The following is a 22,448-nucleotide window of genomic DNA, read 5'->3' as shown; positions in this document are numbered from 1 at the left end:
GTGTCTCAGTGCCAGTGTCTGCGCCCTCAGTCCCTGCCAGGGCTTTTCATGGCAGCTGCCAGGACAGGTGACCCAGGTGTCACCCCCAGTGAGGGCTGCCATGGAAACAGTGCCAGCACTGCCCCTTTCTGTCTGGCTGAGCTGGCCTTTAGCCCTGGCAGTGCCCTTTGCTGCTGGTTCCTGGTGCCTGAGCGGCCAGCGCGGCACAGGGCAGGTGGCCATGGCACAAGCCCCCAGCAAGGGATCCCCTCTGGCTCTGGGCAGTGACAGCAGCCCTGAGCAATGGGCTGGCGCGCTGGGGTCGGTGCAGTGTCCATCCAACAGTGTCTTGTAATGGCCCAGTGCAGACTGGGATGATGATCCACCCTCCCAGCTGGCCCAGGGCAGCTCTGCAGTGCCCTTCCCCACAGCCTGTCTGCACAGAAGCACTTGCTGGGTGCTCTGCATTTCCCTTCCCTCACTCTTGGGTCTCTCCCACACCTCCCAGCTCAGAGCTTTCAGCTGCAAGGAGTTCAAAGCTGGTCTGTCCGTCAGGAGTTGGTCTAATTCTGCCCTGAGCAAACTCTGGATTTGTGTTTATTGCAGAACTTCCTGTGTGTCTAAAACATTCCTTCCAGGGTTCTGCCTTAGGGAAGGGGAACCTCCTTGGTGGCAGCTTGGGCTTGGCACACACTTGAGGAGGATGTCTGTTTTCAATGGGGAAAGTCAGGAGTTTTAGATTGCTTCAAAATATAAAAGAAACTGTACCCTCTTTGGCTGTGTACAGCCAGTTCTCTGAGCAAAGCAGGTGCCAGGTGAGTGAGGAGAGACAAAATGGGCTTGGGGAATGTGGAGCAAGGTTGTCCACACTGGGTCAGAGCTCAAGGCACAGCTTCTCTGAGCAGGCCAGAGCTCCTTAGGAGAGTCCCTGCTGGATCAATATCAGTCACTGAATGCTGCAATCATCTCTTGTGTAATAAGAACAGCAATAAAAGACACCCTTTAAAATAGGAATACATACTTCCTAGAAGCTCTTTGAAATATTTCTCCATAACTGAAAAAGGAAACCCTCCTAATGAACTGCACTAGAGCGGAGGGAAATCAAGGCAGAGCCATGGTTTGGCAGGACTTGCTTTATCCTAATGAGCCCTGTGGTGCATTTAGAGCTGAGCCCTGGAACTTCATGGCCTAAGAGGACATTGCACAAACCTTTCCAGGAGTCCAAGTCAGAGGAAACACCCAAAGTGTCTCAAGGCATTAACGGGTCCCACTGAGGTCCCTCTCCAACACAGGCTCCTCATGTACTAGTTGGAGGAGAGAATTGGTGGCCAGCATAGCACAAAAGCCTCTTAGAGACTCAGTGTGGAAAGGAGAATCCAAAGGACATTAAACACCTTGAGTGTCTCAAAGCATTAATGAGCCCCTCTGAATGTCAGTAGAAAGCTCTCAAGGGACTCCTTAAAGCAGATTATTGGAGGCCATGATTGCACAAAGCTCTCAGAGACTCCAAGGCAAAAGCAAAACCCAAAGTCCTTGGAAAACCCTGCAGTCCCTGGGAGCATTCAGGAGCCCCCAGGGCCATTCCTAAACAAGGCTCCCCAGGGATTCCTTCCAGCAGATCCCTAAGGCCACTGGGATGTGGGCTAGGGGGGGATGCTGAGGGCAGGACAAGGGGCTGACAGTGCCCAGCCTGGCTGGGGCTGTGCCAGGAGGCCCCAAGGCCTCAGGACAAGGTGTCCCCTCCCAGCCCTTGGTGGCACAGACCCTGCTGTGCCCCAGGGCACCAAGACTTGGCTTCTCTTTGTCCCCACCTGTCATCAGTGCCTCCAGTTCTCTGCTCTGCCTGGGGCCTGGGGACACTTTCTCAGTCGTGTCCCTCAGTGGGACCCATTAAAAGTCCAAGGAACTTTGGAGTTGGATTCTCACTTGCAGTTCTGGAGAGGTTTCTTCAGCTGCCTCTGAGGGACTGATGTTTAGGGCCTGAGCACAAAGCCCCAGAGGGTCATTAAAGTCCTTGTGCTGTGTCTGTGCTGCTGAGCTGGGCCGGGCTCCTGGCACAGAGGCAGCTCCTGGTAAGCAAGAAGAACTTCAAAAGCACATTTCTCTTGATGAGCAGCTCTTCTGCCAGCCCAGCAGGGCTGGGGCCCTGCCTGCAGCCAGCCTGGGCACAGCCCAGAGGCACAGAGAGCTTCAATCAGTCAGGGCTGGGAAGGTGCTGAGAAGTGCTTGGGGCAGAATCACTGCCAGCCCTTGGCACAGGAACCTCTGGCTGCAGGACAATGCAGCTGCAGCTCCTGGAGTGATCTCCTAAAGCTGGAACATCCCAATGCCTACAGACCCTGTGAGTACAACTCTGAGTATTTTTGGTGCAGGGGAGGTGAAATGCTCATGAAACTCTGACATGCTGAGAGCTTCTGATCAGTCATGGAATATTTCCAAAATAAGGGTTTTTGTAAAAAAGCAGAAATTTTCGTAAGACTTTGTATTCAGTTTCCTACTACTGAATAATGGCAAGGAGGGAGAATGAACAATATAGGATGATTATGAATTATTAATTATGAAATTTGAAAATTGTCTGAGACATCTGAACTGTTTCTTTGAGTGATCACTAGGTTCACGGGAGATCCCTAATGTGCTTTCATCCACTCTGCCCATGGACAGCACCAGCATCACCTTTGCTCGAGCCATCAGGCTCAGTCTGAGCTGTCCTTTCTCCAAGCTGCAAACAGAACCTGCCCCCAGCCAGTGTCCTGCAAACAGGCAGGGTTCTGTAGGGCCAGGGAGAGTGCACAGAGATTTGGGGTCTGTGGTTGCTGACAGGGAGAGATCAGGCACAGGGAAACACTGGCAGGAGGAAAATCTCCAGGAAGCAGAGATGATCAGGCAATGGGAGGAAACAAAAGCCAGCAATGCTGTGGCAGGGAGAGTTTAGAGATGCCCTCAGGATCCCCTGCAGTGCAGCCCCTCCCTCTGAACAAGCCCCCTCCCTCCTGTCCCCCAGCCAAGCCTCTGCCCTCAGGGCCGGGACTCCAAGGTGTGAAGCCCCTCCTGTGCAGGCAGAGCTGCAGCAGAGCCGTGGGGCAGCTCTGCAGCCCTGGGCCCAGTTCCCTCTGCAGAGCACAGGGCTGGGAGCAGCTGCCTGGCCCTGGGGGCTCTGGGAGGGGGCACAGCTGGCTCAGGGTGACGCTGTGCCCAGTGCCCGGCTCTGGGCAATGATGTCAGTGCAGCCAGGCAAAGAGCTGCATCTCCCTTCATCCAGTGCCAGCATAAAGACACTTGGAAGTCTCCCTGAGATTGCAGTCCAAGCTGGGAGCTTCAACCCAGGGTGCAAAACTGTCCTAGAGCATCTCTGAGTTATAAGTTTAATGAGGAAATGCAGAGGTGTTCTGACACTGAAAATGCTGCTGGGTTCATGAAACAAGCATTGTGAGTCCTTGGCTACAGATATGGAGCTGGGCTGTGGTGGATCCATCTCCTCTCAGCAGTACCTGGTGACATTTTAGGGGAAGCATGGGAAGGTGATCACCCTCCACCTGAGAAAGGCTAAAGCCCAGAGAAAATCTCAATAGGTCAGAAGGAGAGACCATCTCCCCTTACTCTTCACTCATCACTTAACCTAACAGAACTTGCTCTGTTCCACCTGAGGGCAGCAGAAATGCTGAGGGTTTCTGATATCCAAGAACAGCAGCAAAGATACAGGGGATCTTAGCAAAAAAACCAGCAGAATTCTTGAACACGAAATGGTGTGTCTGTGTGTTACCGAGGAGGGTGTCTGGGAAATGCCTTTGATTTTGGTTCCAGGTATCTCCTCTAAATCTTCACTGTCCTTTCTCCATGAACAGGTCCCCATGTGCAGCCCCAAAAAATGTCCAACAGCAGCTCCATCAGCCACTTCCTCCTGCTGGCATTGGCAGACACGCGGCAGCTGCAGCTCCTGCACTTCTGCCTCTTGCTGGGCATCTCCCTGGCTGCCCTCCTGGGCAACGGCCTCATCATCAGCGCCGTAGCCTGCGGCCACCACCTGCACACGCCCATGTTCTTCTTCCTGCTCAACCTGGCCCTCAGCGACCTGGGCTCCATCTGCACCACTGTCCCCAAAGCCATGCACAATTCCCTCTGGGACACCACAACCATCTCCTGTGCAGGAGGTGTTGCTCAGGTTTTCCTGATTATCTTCTTAATGGGAGCAGAGTATTTCCTCCTGACCATCATGTGCTACGACCGCTACGTGTCCATCTGCAAACCCCTGCACTACGGGACCCTCCTGGGCAGCAGAGCTTGTGCCCACATGGCAGCAGCTGCCTGGGCCAGTGCCTTTCTCTATTCTCTGCTGCAAACGGCCAATACATTTTCCCTGCCCCTGTGTCATGGCAATGTCCTGTGCCAGTTCTTCTGTGAAATCCCCCAGATCCTCACCCTGCTCAGCCCAAGGCCCTGGAAAAGCAGATTAAAACACCCACCCAGAAAGTACCCTATGATTCCACGGTCAATCTTTCCTCTAGCACGGGTTTGCTGTCAGAGTCTGTATGGGATTATAAAATCACCAGGAGAAAAGAGCATGAACAAGTTCTGCTTTGACAGTCCCTCAAGGCTTTGAGGGAGAGGCTTTGTAGTGCTTACTTGTTCACAGGAGCACATAACAAGGGTTGAAACAGTAAAAATAGTCCAAAGCCTTTAGAAATTGGAAGGAAAACCTGAGGCACTGGGAGCTAGCAGCTCAGAAACGCGTGGCTTTTGCTCCTCTCTTCTACCTGAGAGCTTCCTGGGCAGGGGCAATTCTTCCAGTTGCATCACCGTGGCCATGGCTAGCAGGGGCAGCGAGCAGATGGATTTAGTTTTTCCTGCCAGCCCCTGAAATGCCAGTTGTCATTTGTGTGCACTGAGGATTCTGTTTCAGACTCTGAACTTGCGCAGCTGCTCCTTGGGCGCTGCTGGCCCGCAGGCGCAGCGGTGCTGCAGCAGCTGTCCCGCACACAGGGAGGGCTCTGGAGCCTCCCCAGGGCCACCAAGGAGCGGAGGAGGGAACGTGCCCGGGATCTGCTGCAGTACCGTGGGGTTGTGGGGGATCCTTCGGTCTCTTTGATGGGAGAGGGAAGGAGGCAGATGGAATCAAGATGGGACAGGGATCAGACAGCCCCACGCCAGGCAGCATTTTCTCCTCTGAGAGCTCCTCTGAGCTGAGCGAGCTAGTGAAGCCTGCAGAGCAAATGAGACCTGGGAGTGAGGGAAAGGCTGGTTGGAAAGGAGTCAGATAAAGCCCATGTGGGTATTTTTCCTGCCAAGGGGCTCCTGGAGAAACAAAGGAGACAAGAAAGATGTCTAATCTCCCAACATTTCCTGGGATATGCTTTTGTGGTTGCCTTGGCTGTGTTAGTGGTCACAGGTTATTGGGAGGACTCTATGATCTTAAAGGTTTTTTCCAATGGAAACAGTTCTGCAATTCTAAACCTCCATTCCTGATTTGGAGGATGCAGTCCCAATTAGACCCATATTTCAGTTTTTAAGGAATTTAGCATCTACCTTTCCTTGAAAGTAATAGGAATCAGGCTTTAAATGCTCTCAAAACACTTGAAATCCTTGCTCTTAAGCTGTGTGTTTGAATTGAAGAGCTTTTGTCCACAAAAGTTGGACCATGGGATGAACGCAAGCAATTCAGTTGCAGTGGCACTTGTTTCACCTGCTTTTCTTCTTCCTTTCCCCATGGGTGGCCGATTTGGGAGTATTTGTCTTGCACTTGGAGTTCTGGCTCCGACTTGCTCATGGATGTGTGGTAAAATCTTATCTACCCCTTTCTACTAAAAAATGCTTGCAGACTGGTGGGAATTGCTAGAGACAAGGCTTACAAACCAGTCCCCAGTACGATTAGCCCAGTGTCCCTGCTTCAATCCAGGTATGCCTGTATTAAAAAGGAGCAAAGTATTCTAACTCACTCACCCCCTCCCTCCCCTTTTATTTGGTAGCTCTTGTAACGAGTCCTTGCCATTCCAACTCTTAGTTATCAAATGTGTGAAGGCACAATACTGCTGTAGCAGAAGCCTGAGTTCAGTGAGAACATGTCCAAATCACTGGGACCCAACAGCAGTGGGCACGGTGAGAGACTTGGCTCTGCTGCCATGGCCATCCAGCCATGGAGAGAGCAGCTGCTGGGGCTTCCCCCATTCTGCCAAGAGCAGTCTGCCTCCAGCATGTGGACTGCATGGCCACAATTTGGAAAGAATGTGTAAAATGCATAGTTTGAATGTATTTTGATGGTGTCTGACATCACCTGACTGGAGCAGTTTGGTAGGCAGGATGCCCTGCGGGCAGAGCCATGGCAGGGATGGGTGGCTGGCACTGGCACTGGCAGTGTTATTTTTCCAGACAGGCTCCTGGTACATCTACAGGGGAGGGCACCAGCAGCTGTATCAGCCCAGAGAGCAGCAGCACATGGAGGAGACCCTCATATGCAAAGAGCCTGTCACTCCCTTTGCTTTCTCCCACGGCAGCACAAGATGATTCCGCTGGAGGTGAAGGGCTGCTGCAGCCTGGAGACTCCTTCAGCCATCACTTGCTGCAATCTCATTCCTGCAGCTGTGCCTGGAGGATGTTGGCCTGCAGAGGTGCTGCCAATGTCCAGGAATGCCGCTTGGCCCAGAGAGGCAGTGTGTGTACAAAAGCTGCATTCAAAGCGCTGATTGCCAGACCCCGGAGCCGCTGGCAAGGGCAGCAGCTCTTCTTCATTCCATGCAGGTGAGAGCCCAGCCTTGGAGCCTGTCCCTGGGGACAGGGAAACACTCTGAGCATAGGTTTGAATTTTCAGGGACAGTCCAAATGAGAATTGCTTTGAGGCAGGTGTTGTAATGTTGGATTTGGGTGTGTCTGCAGGAAAGAAAGCAGGAATAAACTCCTGCCACCATGAAGGTGAACTTTTCATGGCCAATCTACACCCTACAGGTACACTGGTCATGTTGGCCCACTGAACACTGGGGGCATCTAATGCAGAGATCTTTGAATAGATAAGAGAGATGAGACTTGAAGAATAATTTTGCAGATGCAGAAAAAGGGATCAGACCCACGTGTCCCGTGGGTCAGGCTTAGTTCTGCCAAATCAAGGATGATTAGTTTTATCTGCTCTGTTGGAGAGTATTTTAGAATGACCTGCCAAGTGCTATTTCTATGAAGAAAATTTTGAATTGTCAGGAACTGCCAGGGTCAGAAATGTTTTGAGGAAGATGATGTTTATGTTGGGTTTGGATGTCTCTGCAATCAAGAAAGCAGGAAATAAACCCCTGGAACAATGAAGCAGAGCAAAAGTGGAATGTTTGGATGGTCAATTTGTTCCCTAAAGCTATCGGCCAGCTGAATTGTGGGCTCATCTACTGGGGAGTGCAGAGCTGCTTTTACTTCCACCGCCTGGTGCCATTGTTTGTGTCCCAGCACTTTGTTTGATGTGAAGAGAAATTAACCAATTCCCACACCAACCAGCTGCAACCCAGAACTGAGTGGGAATTCCAGAAATAAAGGACTTGAAAAATAGCTTTGGAGAGGGTTTACTTCCTAGACAGTGTGAAACCCTCAGGCGTGGCCAGGCTGGGCTTAAGGCTGGCTGCCCTTGGGAAGGGAAGGGAAAGGGATGGAGTTGGGGTGGGGTTTTGCAGCCATGGAAATGAGAGAACCACGGGCTATTGCATCACAAAGGGGCAGCCCCATGGGCTGTTGTGTCACCAAGGGGCAGCCCCACGCTGGGGCTGTGAAGGCTGTGAAGGTTGTGGCTGGCACGGCCGCAGCGGCAGCAGACGCGTCTGGCTCTGCCTCTCTGTGCCGAGCGCTGGCGATCGGAGTCACCCGGCCTTGTTCTGAGGCTGGGCACCAAGCTCCTGTCACTGGCTACACTGAGAGTGCTCCCAAATTCAAACCCAGATCCTTCTGCCAGGCAGAAGCACGGGTTCAAAGATGGAGTTTACTGGAAAAGGAAAAACCTCTGAAGGAAAAGGTGAGGATAGGAAGGAGCTGAAAGGCTGAAGCCAAATGGAAAAACAATCCCACCATATTTCAGGGAAAACTGCTCCATGGTGCTCAGTGCTGGCTATGGGCCAGAGTAGGTGGCTGACAGATAGAGATGATCCTGCAAGGATGCCCATGGCATCACAACATTCTGTCATTAGTTTACTCTGCTTTCTCCTTTTTGACAGCAGCCAAATCACTCATACTGTCAGCCAGGACAGGGACTGTGGCCACAGCTGAGCACAGACTGGACATGGTCATGAGATGCAAGTCCTGTTGCTTTCCTTGCCATCAATGTCGGGTCTCACTACAGATAAATTTCCCATTCTTCCTCTGCTTGCTGGTCAGGTCCAACCCTGAGGATGGTATTACAGTGCTACAGAAACACCAATAAGGCCTGCCTGTTGCTGACAGGACTTGGTGGTTTACAGAAATAGCAGTCACAGCTGTGTGGGTTTTTCCTGTCGATTCACAGGCCAGACTGAAGAAGGAATATTTTCTCCTCTTATCATTGGAGCCTTTGCCTTTTCCCTTCTGACTTGCCAGCTTCATACTGTTCATAGGAATTAAATGCAGGCTAGTTCCATGAAAAATGAACCCAAATAAATTTTCTCTAAAATTAAAAATTCTTCCCCTTGACTGCCACACCCATTAGATGTGTTAATGATAAAGGTGGGAATTCACCTAACTCTTTCCCTTGTGAGCATGGCTCAGCCTCACACAGAGGTGAGGGGGTAGAGCTGGGCCAATCTCAAGTGGGAGGGAGGGTCTTGTGGCAGCCCAGAGAGCCTGTGCACATTGCCAGGGAACAGCTGTGCCCTGCATGTGCCCCTGCAATGAGCTGTGCTGCTGCCAGTGCCTGTGGAGCTGGAGGGCTGCTCAGCTGTGGGGCAGGGAGAGGAGCAGGAGGGTGCATGTGCAGCTGAGCCATTGCTGGAGAGCACAGGGCTCTGGGCTCCCTGCTGTCCCAGGGCAGCCCAGAGGCCAGGGTGCTCCTGTGGCAGCCCTGTGGAAGTGGATCAGGGTTTTCCCCTGGTCTGCCTCAAGTGCCTGCCAGCAGGAGCATATCTCCCTATGCAGCTAATTAGAAGTTTGCAGGGAATGTGTCCCATGAGATATGGAACTTCAGATGCTTTAGGTTTGCATTTTGGTTTCACTTATATTTTGTGTCTCCACTTTGCAGGCTTGTCTGGCTACCCTCTTGCCAAGAGGTTTTCCCTGGCAAGTCCCTCTATGCTCCTTCCCTCCAAGCCATTGCCTCCCATCCAGAAGAGCTCTCCTTCTACCAAGCCAAGCCTGATATGCAGCGGAGAGCAAGAAAATGGGAAAGATGGCATTGGCTATGCTGAGGACAGGAGAAAAGAAGAGGAGCTGAGTTCAGAGGGACAAGGACATAAAGTAAGGAGACCAAGCTAAGTGCAGTGTGGTCAATTTTCAGTTTCTGTGCTGTCAGCAGAGCTCTCAGACCTTTTTCCTGACTGGAAATGTCCCTCTCACTGAAGTTGAACAGGTCCTGATTTGGTTCTTTAGCTGGCCCAGAAATGATGGGATACAAACAAAGGGTGTGCATCTGCCCCTGCTGCCTCCATTCCCATTCCTGGCCATGGCATGGGGGCCCTGGAGGAACTTGGGCAGGCAGAGACCTTGCAGAGAGCAGCAGGGCAGGGAGCTCTGCTGAACATCCTAAATGCCAGTGAGGCTGAGATGGTGGATGTGTGGGGGCTGGAGAGCAGCGAGCATCCTGAGAGCTCAGCAGCAGCATCTGGGCTCAAAGGCTGCTGGGGAAGTGTAGGAGGGAAGGGCAGCAGTAGAAGAAATGAGGGGCTTGAGAAGAGCAGGTTTTGGCCTCCCACAGAATGGCTTTCTGGGGACATGGCTGGAGATCAGCACTGGCTGTGAGGTACCTTAGGGGCAAGGAGATCTAAAGCCTCTCCCATGACATCCAAAATGCCCGTGGAGGCAGTGACACCTCAGAACACCTTGATGTAAAACATGAGAATGCCAGCAGGGAATGCAGCCACTCTTTTAGAAAACTGAGCACAAGGGGAGAGATGCCAAATGTGTGCCATGGTCTCTCCCTCACCATCTCCCTTTCCATTCCCCCTCCTGGGCCAAGCTGCTCCATCAGTTTGCCTTGTCTTTTCCTGCCAGGACACAGTTAAATGCACATCTAAATGTCTTGAGGCATCAATGGGGGCAAGGCTGCATGCTTGATCTGAGCACTGTGTTCTACTCTTTGCAGGCTTCCTTGCTGTATTCCAATGGAGGGGATATGAAGAAGGGGTCATTGGGACCACCTCGGATTCCCCCCATAGGCAAGGCAGTAAGTCTCTCTCTTGGCAGTGCTGTGGGCTCTCTGCAAAGCTCACCGCAGCTGGAATTCCAGGAGTCCCAGGAAATGAGGTAAGCCAAGGTGTCTGCTGCTGCTACAGTGTGCTGTTCACCTGTGTGTTCCCGTTCCAAAGTGTGGTTATTTTGCACAGCCAGGTGCCCCATGTATTTAGGCAAACCTCTGTGTATTCCCCATTTTGCCGATCTATGATGACCCAGCACAATGTCAAAGCCAGCACCAATGTGCCAAGAGCAGAGGTGGTGGTGGGGAAGAGGAGGCAGGGCTTCAAAGCACCTCAAGATGGGTCCTCTGCTGCACTTGGCTATTGATTCCCTTTGGAATGGTGTGCTCTTATTTGGGAAGTGAATTGCATGGGTCTGGGTCCTGCAGATATTTGAATTCTGTCATTCTTGACTGTTAACTTCTGCACCCATGAGATTATGTATGGGCCAATACTGGCTACTGGAGAGGGGTCTGCAAATTCAGGTGCTGCTTCTGTAAACATTAGGAATAATTTCTCTGTGCCTGGGCCTCCACTGTGAAATGAGATGCCAGAGAAGTTTTGGGGTATAGATGTATAATCTGATCAATGTTTAATATTTTGATCTGGGCTTAAGATCAAAGAGGGCAAGGTGGTAGACAAGAGTTATAGGACCGTACCTGATGGAAAGATATTGGCTTGGATATGGGAGAGAAAATGTAGCTGTCAAGCTTATCCAAGTGATAACAATAAAGAAGGAGACACAGAAGTATAATTTGAATTGGAAATCTTTGGGAGGGCTTTTAAAGTGCAACCTGAATATCCTCCCCTAGCAGCTGAGTTGGAAAAAGCCTTTTTGTTCTTGAAAGAGCCAGGAGGTGTCATAGCATTCTCGGGAGACAGCAGTGCTCTGACCACATGTAGCATGAGACTGTCACCAGGTTAAGGCACGAGCAGGCAAAGTCAAGCTTTGGCACCTGTACAAAAGTAGCTGCCCTCCATACAGTCTCGTGTCTCAGCTGAGCAGCTCTTGCTGCTTCAGTGTGGCTGTAGGAGCCACTTGGCTCCAAAAGGAGAGACAGCAGAATTGGGGAGTTAGGATGCAAGTTGAGGAATGACTGATGGTGGTGAGGAAGAGGAGGCAGGGCTTCAAAGCACCTCAAGATGAGTCCTCTGCTGGACTTGGCTATTGTTTCACAGAGAGCTTGGCCAGCTCTCTGTGACTCCCGCAATGGAAAGCTTAAGGAAAATTAATCAGCTTTGCATCCTGGTGTGTTTCTGTGTTGCATTTCCTCCTTCATCAGAGTGCCCATGCTAAGAAGGTTTACATCCTTTCATGGTACAGGCATTCCCTCCCTTCTCTTTCTACCTCCTCACGTGTTCATTGTCCTCCATTTTCTCCAGGTCAGGATGCAGCAGCAGAAGCAAGGAGGAGAACTCTGAACATGCAGGTAGGTACAAGGCATGTCTGTCCTAAAAAGACCATTGTGGTCTTGACTCAGAGGTGACATTTTGAATGCTTGGTTAAAACCCATTCTTTTAAAAATTTCTTTAAATGCATTTCAGTTTTTTGATGGGCTCAGTGGACTCTCCCAGAGCCCAGTCACTGGGAGTGTTCTCTGGTGGTGCAGTGAAAATTCCTCCACTTTGCAGGCATGACTAGGTTCATTTTCTCCAAGTCTTTCCGACCATGTCCCTCTTCGCTCCTTCCCTCAAAGCCATTGCCTCCCATCAGGATCAGCTTTCCTTCTTCTAACAATAATAAAATGTACAGCATGGAGAAAGAGAACAAGCAAAGTGGCACTGGCTATGATAATGACAGTAGAAAACACCAGGAGCAGAGTTCAGAAGGAAAAAGTTATAAGGTAAGGAGACCAAACTATGTCCTGTGCAGTAGATTTTCAGTTTATGTGCTGGAGGCAGAGATTGGAGATCTTTTCCTGTGGTGTGACCTCAGGGAAGCAGCTGAGCCAAAGAAGAGCTCAGCTGGACACTGTGCTTCAGGCTGTCTCTGCAGTGGATGTGGAGTGCAGACTTCATATCCTCAGCATGTGTCAATAACAGGAGAGGTCTTTGAATGGTTTCTGGGCTCTGTTGTGGTTCTTCCTCTGTCTCGTGGCTAAGAAAACACCAACAAGCAGTCAGAGCAGCTAAAGTTGTCCAATCTGGACAAGCTGTCCTAGATTTAGTAACCTATGGGTATCTGTGAGCCATGTCTATGTCTTGGTGGTGTTTTTGGTCAGCTGTGTCTGGTTGGGATGGAACAAGGTCTTTGCTGGAGCAGGCAGTCCTGCAAAGTCAGTTCCAGGTTGTCTCAGCTTTTGACTTGTACAGCCATGCCCTCTGCACAGTTGTCTCTGCTGCTATTTCTAGACTTCATCAGCTTCTGCGCAGCTGTGTGCTGTGGCATGGCTTTGTCCAGAGGGAAGGGGTGGGAGGTGGCCATGGGGAGAGCAGCCCAGAGCCCAGGCACACAATTGCCTTGGCAGCAGGACCAGGAGCTGCAGTTGTTTTGGGTTTGCCATGGGGTGCAGGAGGAGGCAGATGAACAAGAGTTTTGGTAGACAAAATGTCCAATCAAAGGCTTGGGTACTTGATGTCAGCCTTGCTGAGAAAGGGCCCAGTGTCTTCCTGACAGGAATTGACCCTCTCACTGAAGTTGAACAGGTCCTGATTTGGTTCTTTAGCTGGCCTAGAAATGATGGGATACAAACAAAGGGTGTGCATCTGCCCCTGCTGCCTCCATTCCCATTCCTGGCCATGGCATGGGGGCCCTGGAGGAACTTGGGCAGGCAGAGACCTTGCAGAGAGCAGCAGGGCAGGGAGCTCTGCTGAACATCCTAAATGCCAGTGAGGCTGAGATGGTGGATGTGTGGGGGCTGGAGAGCAGCGAGCATCCTGAGAGCTCAGCAGCAGCATCTGAGCTCAAAGACTGCTGGGGAAGTGTAGGAGGGAAGGGCAGCAGCAGAAGAAATGAGGGGCTTGAGAAGAGCAGGTTTTGGCCTCCTGCAGAATGGCCTTGTGGGGACATGACTGGAGATCAGCACTGGCTGTGAGGTACCTTAGGGGCAGGGAGAGAATAGTGATCTAAACCCATTCCCAGGACACCCCATCCTCCAGGTGGAGGCAGTGGCACCTCAGAACATTTTGATGTCAAATATGTGAATGACAGCAGGGAATGTAGAAAACTGAGCTCAAGGGGAGAGGTGCCAAATCTGTGTCCTGGGATCTCCTTCACCACTTACCTTTCCTAGGTCAACATTCCCCATCCTGGGCCAAGCTGCTCCATCAGTTTGCCTTGTCTTTTCCTGCCAGGACACAGTTAAATGCATATCTAAATGTCTTGAGGCATGAATGGGGACAAGGCTGCATGCTTGATCTGAGCACTGTGTTCTACTCTTTGCAGGCTTCCTTGCTGTATTCCAGTGGAGGGGATATGAAGAAGGGGTTATTGGGACCACCTCTGATCCCCCCCATAGGCAAGGCAGTAAGTCCCTCTCTTGGCAGTGCTGTGGGCTCTCTGCAAATCTCTCGGCAGCTGGAATCCCAGGAGTCCCAGGAGATGAGGTAAGCCAAGGTGTCTGCTGCTGCTGCAGTGTGCTGTTCACCTGTGTGTTCCCGTTCCAAAGTGTGGTTATTTTGCACAGCCAGGTGTCCCATGTATTTAGGCATTTTGCCCATCTATGATGACCCAGCACAATGTCAAAGCCAGCACCAATGTGCCAAGAGCAGAGGTGGTGGTGGGGAAGAGGAGGCAGGGCTTCAAAGCACCTCAGGATGAGTCTTCTGCTGCACTTGGCTATTGTTTCACACAGAGCTTGGCCACCTCTCTGTGACTCCCGCAATGGAAAACTTAAGGAAAATTAATCAGCTTTGCATCCTGGTGTGTTTCTGTGTTGCATTTCCTCCTTCATCAGAGTGCCCATCTTATGGCGGTTTTCCTTCTTTCATGGTACAGGCATTCCCACCTTTCTCTTTCTACCTCCTCACATGTTCATTGTCCTCCATTTTCTGCAGGCCAAGATCCAACAGCAGAAGCAAGGAGGAGAGCTCTGAACATGCAGGTAGGTACAGGGCATGTCTGTCCTAAAATGACCATTTTGGTCTTGACTCAGAGGTGACATTTGGAAAGCTTGATTAAAACCCATTCTTTTTTAAATTTCTTTAAATGCATTTCAATTGCTTGACGGGCTCAGTGGACTCTCCCAGAGTCCAGTCACTGGGAGTGTTCTCTGGTGGTGCAGTGAAAATTCCTGCAGTGTGAATTGTTGAGTGGCAGGAGCAGGAGTGGCCCAAAGCCACCTATGGCAGGTTCACCATGACAAATCTCTTCCCTGGCTCTCTCTGCCTGTGTCAGTGTTGCAGACTGAGGCTGGGGGAGGAGATGCCTTCTGCCTTGTCCTCCCTCCCTGCCTTGCCTGATCCCTGACAAGTGGAATTGTGCCAGACAAAATGCACTCTCTGGTGCATCTGGCTCAGCCAATGCTTTCAAGTTGAAAGCCTCAATGACACTGTTGTTGTTCCTCTGCCATCTCTGGGTGTGTCATGATGGGACAGATAAGACTTGAAGAAATAATTCTGCTGATGCAGAAGAATGGATCAGAAGCCCTGGTCCCTTTGCTCCGGGTTAGTTCTGGCAAATCCTGGGTACGGCCCCTTTGGAATGACTCCTTAATTGCTGATGTGCAGCTGGAATGCTTAATGCAGCTAGGAAGAAGTATTGCTCAGTAAGGAAGGTGACATTTTTTCTGGACTCATTCTGGACTAGAAATGACCTATGACATTAATCCTTAGCTGTCTCACTTTTATTACTGACTGAAGCATTCTACAGGGTGAAGGAATCCAGTTTTAGGACAGGGATTCCTCTCAAACTGCGTGGCTGCTGTATTAATTTACCCTCTGTGAAGCCATGTAAAGAATTAGTTCTCTTAGCTCTAACAGCTCTGTTGGAGAGTATTTCAGAATGAGCTCCATTGTTCTTCTTGCAATTAGAAAATCAGCCTTTAGTCAGGCTGGCCCGAAATTGGCCCACTCTCATACAGTTCAGAAGGAAAATCCTTGGGGAAAATGAATTATCTAGTGCCAAGAACACAGTTCATGTTTGGGTAACACTCCTGCAATGCTAAGTTTTTCTTTGCATGTCCTCTAAAATATTCCAACAAAGAGAAGAAAATGTTGATCTAAATGCATCCAGGTATTAGAACCTGGGACTTTTAGGAACCAAAAGAAGATGTTTACTAATATCAGCATGAATAAGAGCAGATAAAAATTGCTGTCAAGAGCAATCTCCATCTCTGCCCATCTCTGTCAGACACAGAGGCTCTCCAGGATCCAGGGGCTGGGGCCTTCATCATGCAGCAGGTTTCAGTCTGCTGGCCAGCAGAGTAATGTCATGTCTGCTGCCAGTAGCCCATCCCTTGGGAGAGGGTCTAGGCATTGTACCTTGCTGCTCTCAGTCACAGTGTCTGTGTCTTCTGAGGGCTCTGCAATCCTGGAACCTGTCTTGCCTGTTGCCCAGCATTGTGGTTTTGGGGGCTTGACATCTGCCAGAGATTTACACAAACCTTTGCTTTCATTTCCAGGCCTCCCACTGAGCCAGGCCAAGGAGATGGATCATCACACTGATCCTGGTCTTACGAGTGACACAGACCTGAGGGAAGGGTTTGGAAAGGTAAGAGAGAAGGACAGGGATGAGCAGATTTCCTTTCCAGTGGCGGTTTAGTGCTTGGCCCAAAATGTCACTGAAAATCATGGTCTTCCTCTCCTGGGCAATGTGGATTCTCTTGGGAATATATTTGACAACTAGAGAGCAATTGCTTGGCTATTTCCAGTGGTGCCAAGGTGTCTGGTTTGCAGATGGTGCTAAGGTCATGCCAGAAGCATTCTTTATGTGCAAAGGCTGTTTTAGAGAAGTTCTGAATGACAGAACAAGCTACACATCAGTGAAAGTGGGCAAAGTGCATCCTCGGAAGCAGAGAAGCAAAGATTCTAATGTTGTGTGTAAGCAAGTCTGCAAAAGAAAATGGGAGAGTTTGATTTTTCCTGGTTACCTTTCTGGCTGTATGTCACGGCCCTCTCATTCTCAAGTTTTCTGCTCATTAACAGCAGTGTTTCTGCAGCTTGTTTTCACATGACTCCTCGTTTTGGTCTCCTGATGTCAGAGACCAAGTCCTTCAGAGTCCTTTAGAGCTGAGTCCTTCAGAAGCCAGGAAGTGAGAAACAGCTGCAATTCCTGGCCATGAGTGTTAAGCAACAGCTAATTACCCCTCCTTGCTGGATATTGCACATGGTTTTCATTCTCCTGCCATGGCCTGTAGGAACTGAACTGCCTGCTCACTGGCCGTGTCAGCTCTTCCTCTGTCTTGGAGCACTCCTATGACCTTCATGCTTCAAGCAGGGCTTCCTGACATAGGCTGCAATTGGAGCAGTGTAAGGTTGTGGCACGGAAGTGTTCCACCTGGCTGTTTGTAATTGCCAAGGTGAGGACGGGAGACATTCCTCTGAAACTTTTGGAATGGATATGGAGCTGCATTGAAACCTATGGCACTCTGTGGACTCTGTGCTCCTGAGGAGATGTTGTGTCTGGTTTGTGTGTCTCTCCTTACAGTCTATGATACATTTTCATTGCACCTAGATCCGTGCTGCATTGTGCATGTTGGCTCAAAAGAACTTAGAGCGGAAGGACACAGAGATTTTGGAGAGACAGATGAAGAAAAGGAGGCAAAGGAAAACATCCTTGCAGCCCATTCTGGAGATAGTTGAGCCCGGGGATGAAGCTGAAGCAAGTAAGTGGTGGCTACACTTGTGGTGGTCCTTTTTGACCACTTGCTTGCCCTTTGCACAGTGTTGCAGTCAGACTGGGGGACTGTTCCACTTGCATTTGAGTGGAAGCTTGCTTGGGATTTAATTCTGTTTCTGAAAGAAAAATACAGGAGCATGAAGTGTCTTGCCCATGGCCTCAGTGAGTCAGTAACAGAATATCAGTTTCCCCCCTTCACCTCGAAAGTCTTTCAGAGTAGAAAATTCTGTCTTGCAAAGCACACTAGAGCTTCAGACTCTCTCCTGGAGAGCAGCCTCCAGGCAAGGTGAGTCCAAAAGAATGCTTTTCAACCAGGGTGCAACCTGGAAGAAACAAAATGCAACTCCTTCTCATGAAAACACCAGAGATCCTTCTCCTGCCACTCCCTGCTGAGGAGCTGGTGCTGTAGAGCTGTGCTGAAGCCCCCAGGCAGTGCTTCTGCTGTAGCCCCGGGAGCAAGCAGTGTTCCCGACTGAATCCTGGCCGAGGGATCAGATCCGATCTGCCTGCAGGGCTGTGAGCGCTGCCCGAGGGCGGCAGCAGGGCCCTCAGGAGGCAGCACTCAGCCCCAGGGCAGCACGCAAGGTTATCTGCACTTTCTCTGGTAACTTCCCCTGCCAGCCTCTGGAACAGGAAAACAAAAACAAAGCAGTACTGGGTTTCCTTGTTTCTTAGGGGAAGCATTGCTGCAATTTGGTTTGAAGCTAGAAGAGAGTAGATTTAAAGTAGATATTAGAGATATTTTTTATAAAGGAAGGGGATTAAAAGCTGGAAGGGTTTGCCCAGAGAAGCTGTTGTTGGTCCATCCTTGAAGGTGTTCAAGGCCAGCTTACATGGGGCCCTGGGGAACCGGATCAGGATGAAGATGTCCCTGCTCACAGGTGTTGGACTAGATGGTGCCTAAAGGTGCCTTCCAACCCAAACTCTTCTAGGAATCTGTGATTCTTTTTCCCATATTAGTGTGCCATTGTTATATGTGAAGTTCTTTGGGATAACAAAGAGATGTTACCCAGCTCTGGCAAGTTTTCTCACCCTTTCCATCATTACCTTATCTAGTGCCTTGCACTTAGAAGCTCCTCTTTGGTCCCTGCAGACTTTAGCCTACCACCTGTTGATGGCACAGCTTCTAGAGTGCAGAGAAAACACCCTGGTAGTGCCTTGAAGAAGAAGGTCTTGAAGAAGCAGGACAATGTGTCCCTACTGCTCAATAGGCCCATCATCCATGGGGATGGCAGCTTCCCACGCAGCTCCTCAGGTAAGCCTGCTCCATGGCAGCTTTTTCCACACAGGTTTTTCCTTGCACAAGGAGTACAAACTGCCTCCTGCCTCAGCCAGCACAGCTGGGATCTTGGGTCCATAGTCTGTCCTGAGAATGAACAGCAAATCTACTTTTGAGTTACTCCAGCTTGGGAGTGCTGGAGCAGTGGTTCTTAGAGCTCTGTTGGAAAGTTGAGCTGAATCAAGTAGTGTAAAGGCCTGAGCTCTGGCTTTTGCCCATCCTGATAGTCCAAACTACAGCACTGGTGCCAGGAGGCAGCACTGGTGGCTGCAGGGTGAGCTGCAGGGCAGTCTGCCAGGGTGTGCTCACCGTGCACCTGCGAGAACCACCACCATCAGTTGCTCACTCACCATCTGGCCCTCTGCCTGTGCTGCTGTCCAGTTCTGCAGCCAGCTTTTCTGCTATCCCAGCAAGGGCTGTCTCTGCAGGGCAGTCAGCAGCTTGGTGCAGTCGTGCTGCTGCTGCTCCCAGAAGTGCCTGAAGGCTCCTCGCTGCTGCCATCCCACAGCCTGCAGTGCCAAGAGGGAACAAGCAGTGCCTCCTGTGTCACCCAGCAAATACAGCGGCCATGTGCAGCCGATGACACCAGGAGGGGCTGCCTGCTGCTCCCAGGCTGTTTGCTGCCTGCAGGAAATACACAGCAGATAGTCCCTAGTGGCTCCTGTCTCTCCTTTGTGGGGAGCCTGCCTGTGCTGTGATCCCAAGCAGGGTGAGATAAGAAGATGGCAGCTAGGAGTGATACTTCAATGCTCTTTTCTAGTGATGCTGCTTCCATGCCCAGAATTGACCAGAACTAGCCTGAGGTGTCTCTCCATTCATACTGAATGCAGATGTGTATGCCTACATACTTCTGCAGTGACATCACTGGTGTCAGTGGCTGGGGTACCTCAGTGACATCCAGATTAGCTCCTGTCTGAATATTTCTCTTGTTATGGTTCCTCCATACTTTGTGAGAGCATGCAAGGTAGCACAAAAACCCTATAAAGTCTAGGGCAGTTCATCAAGATTCTGTGCAATATTTATACTCCATCATTGTAGACAGTTGAAATGTTTTCATCTACACATTAGAAAATGAGCTTTTTAGTGCACAACATGAAATTTTTGATTGGCAGTGCTTTTGATGACAAATGGGTTTCCTAAGAAATGCATTTATCATCTGATTTTCTTCATACCCTGTAAGTTTTTTTCCTTACCATAAAATTTAATTAAGGCAAACCCAGGTCAACTGATCAACAAGAGAGTGTGTCTGCCAACAATGTGGATCTGTATTTGCATATTTTTATCCTCAGAGTGCATTTGGAAACCTTTTTAATCAACTGTCTAGTCTGGAAATTACATTTTTCCACAAGAGAAAGCTTAGAACCTACTGAGTTTGCAAACACATCCATTAGATGACCAATTTCACCTCAGCATCTTTGAAATACAGGCAGTGTGCACCTCTGAAAGAGTACAGATTGATGATGTTTGGAAAGAACAACATCCATAAAGTACTCCCTTCCCAATAGTAGGGATACTAAAATGTATGTGCACTCAGCTGCCTGCTGTCTAGAATATTTGCAGTCCGTGGGAACAGAGGCGCTGTCAGGTGGGAAGGGTCAGGTATGGCTGTTCCCTGGTAGCTGCTCCGTGAGGATTGAGCCGGGCCCAGCAGGGCTGGCCTGTTCAGGCTTGGCTTGGTGCTGTCTCCAGGCAGCTGCAGGTCTCTCCTCAGGGAGCTGCAGAGGGCCCCTGTCCTCAGGGCTGGGGAAATCAGGGTGCTGAGACAAGAGGGGCACTGAGGGGTTCCCTCCTGGGTAGCGAGTGCTGCTGGTCAGCGCTGTCTGGCAGGGAGCGGGAGCTCTGCGGGCGCAGGAACCTGCCGCTGGCCGTGGCACCTGTGGCCCTGGGGAGCTGGGGCTGCGGGGCAATTGTCAGGTTTAGCCTGGAGCTGTGCCCAGCTGGGGGGCTGGGAGAAAGCAAGGAGCCCCAGGAGCCAGAGAGCAGGGAAGTCTCTGAGCCAGTGCCAGTTGGCACCACAGGGAACCCTGGCTGGGAGATGGGGCTGCAGGCCGCTCCATGGCGGGGTGCCTTGCCCGGGCCGCAGCGCCCATGGCCGACCCTCTCCTTGCAGTGACCTCGCAGACGGCCACTGGTGCCCCGCGCCGAGAGGAGCCGCTCCGTGGGCATGGGCAGAAGGACAGAGCCTCTCCAGACCCACAGCACTCCTTGCTGGAGGCACTCTCCTTGCTCGGCAGCGATGACTGGTAAGAAAGGCCTTGTTCACTCTGTGTCCCTCTTGGCATTAACGTAGGTTAGAATCGTGTCTTGCTAGTACCTCTGAGCCCCCGAGAGCCCAGAGTGGACAAAGGGCACTCCAGAGCAGTGAGAGGATAAAGATTTGAGAGCAGCCTTTTCTTGGCCTTGCTCTGCAGCACTGCTCCAGCTGCAGCAGCTCCGTGCTGCTTCCTCGCTTTGCCTGTTGTTCCATGGAGCTGCAAAGGAAACCTTGAGGGGATGGCAGAAGTTTTGAGTGTAGAGAGTTGGGTGCCTTGGGCCACTGGCCCAGTGGGACTGAGTAAGATTCCTCTCTGCCCCCACTGCTGACAGCAATGGCAGGTGACAGCGTCTCCCTGTGACCTCCTGCATGGGAGTCCCAGAAGCAGCTCCAGGGAGTTCCTCCAGGGACTTGTGCTGTCCAGTCCCTCAGCCTCTCATTACTCCTGAAGGGCTCATGGCAGAAGAGAAGGAAAAAGAAATGAAATCCTCTAGGAATCTTGCACTTTTGGAATTCAACTTTTTCCTTCTCACTGCTTCATATGGGCCTGAGATGTTTTGTCAATACTCACCATGTGTCCCAAAATTATACACAGGCAGAAGGAGGCCCAGAGGTGATAACCCTACAAATGTTAGGTGATATTGGTTTTCTTTTTAATGTCTTTTTGATCACTCCCTGGTAGATGCTTCATTCACACAGGGGTAAGGACTCCATACACACTGGGATGAGCATGAAAAATCTGCCACGATGCATCTCCTTGTGCAGTCACCTTTGTTTTGTCCTTTCTCTTCTGCTTTCTCTTCCCCATTTCTCATGGGTGCCCTGTGAGGTGCAGAGAGCTTCTGCAGGTGTAGGGGGTCCAGATGATGCTCAGGGGTGCCAGTGGGATCAGTCGCCAGCCCTGTGCTGCAGCCCTGATGCCTCACATTCCTTCCTGTAGCTGAGGCCCTGCACAAAGTGCTGAGAGACAGAGTTGTTTGCACCTTTTAAATAACACGTTGCTGTTGTGGGGGTTGTTTTAGGTAGGGGGTTTTGGGAAAAGCCAGAGTTTCAACAGTTCTTGCTCAGGGGGGGAATCTCCTGGGACATCCTGGTGCTTTTTTTGGGGAATATGTGAGGAGGAGTGGAGGGGGTGACAGAGAGAGGCCTAGATGGCAGAGGGGAAACTCAGCTCCAGAGTGCCAGTGCAGACTCTCAGTGCTGAACTGCCTGCTGGGGCTGACAAAAAAGGAAAATGCCCCAATAACAGCCAGGTGGGACTGTGTCTCAGGGACAGGCACAGGGAGGTGACAAGAAACAGCAGTTTGGTCTGGTCTACAGCTTCTAGGAAGCAGTGCCAGGGGGGCATCATGTGCCAGAGATTTCAGAAAGGCTGTCTGCTTAAATGGCCACTCTGAAACCCCTCTATTCACCTCTTGGATTTGTGTAGGCTTTTGACAGCCACATCATCCTGTGGCAACCTTTTCCACAACTAAATTAAGTACTCCTTGAAAAGCACCTCCCATTGTTTGACTGAGCTGCCAGCCTGATAATCTCAGAGGGTGCTGCCTTGGTGGAGAGAAAAAATCAATCTTCTGCCTTTCAGGGAGATGAAGGAGAAGGGACTCTACAACATCAAACACCTGGCTGGGTCCCATTCAGAGGTCCTGCTGTGTAGACTTCATGACGTTTGCTTGGCAGTTACCAGCGAGGTGAGAACATTGTTCTGAATTGTCCCACATACTTCATACATGGTGTGTAGAGTAGGTATGTGCTTGTTCATCTCCATGTGTGCTCAGGGTCTGCCTTCATTTCTGCTTTTAGACCTTCTATTTCTAATTTCTGTCAGCTATCTGTAGGATC

The 22,448-nt window shown here is 50.7% G+C and overlaps 1 protein-coding gene across 1 annotated transcript; it reads left to right on the top strand.

Moving 5' to 3' along the window:
- The first annotated feature begins 7,794 nt into the window (after positions 1-7,794).
- Positions 7,795-20,599, top strand: LOC135299806 (uncharacterized). The gene is made up of 11 exons (XM_064419228.1): positions 7,795-7,951; positions 9,146-9,360; positions 10,205-10,365; positions 11,679-11,725; positions 11,928-12,139; positions 13,681-13,841; positions 14,292-14,338; positions 15,857-15,945; positions 16,909-17,059; positions 18,167-18,328; positions 20,463-20,599. Exons 1-11 carry the CDS (start codon positions 7,912-7,914, stop codon positions 20,597-20,599), a joined length of 1,422 nt encoding a protein of 473 aa, XP_064275298.1. The 5' UTR covers positions 7,795-7,911.
- The last annotated feature ends 1,849 nt before the right edge of the window (positions 20,600-22,448 follow it).

Source organism: Passer domesticus, chromosome 4 (assembly GCF_036417665.1).
Source record: "Passer domesticus isolate bPasDom1 chromosome 4, bPasDom1.hap1, whole genome shotgun sequence".
NCBI lineage: Eukaryota > Metazoa > Chordata > Aves > Passeriformes > Passeridae > Passer > Passer domesticus.
The sequence above is the reverse complement of the archived record's forward strand: the minus strand, read 5'-3'. Positions and strand labels throughout refer to the sequence as shown.

What these genes read in the sequence shown, in the direction of transcription:
- LOC135299806 (XM_064419228.1), top strand. Translation starts at nt 7,912, where the DNA reads ATGGAGTTTACTGGAAAAGGAAAAACCTCTGAAGGAAAAG. An exon ending in AAAAACCTCTGAAGGAAAAG is followed by an intron (nt 7,952 to 9,145) that starts GTGAGGATAGGA and finishes TCCACTTTGCAG; the next exon opens with GCTTGTCTGGCTACCCTCTT. An exon ending in CAGGAGTCCCAGGAGATGAG is followed by an intron (nt 13,842 to 14,291) that starts GTAAGCCAAGGT and finishes CATTTTCTGCAG; the next exon opens with GCCAAGATCCAACAGCAGAA.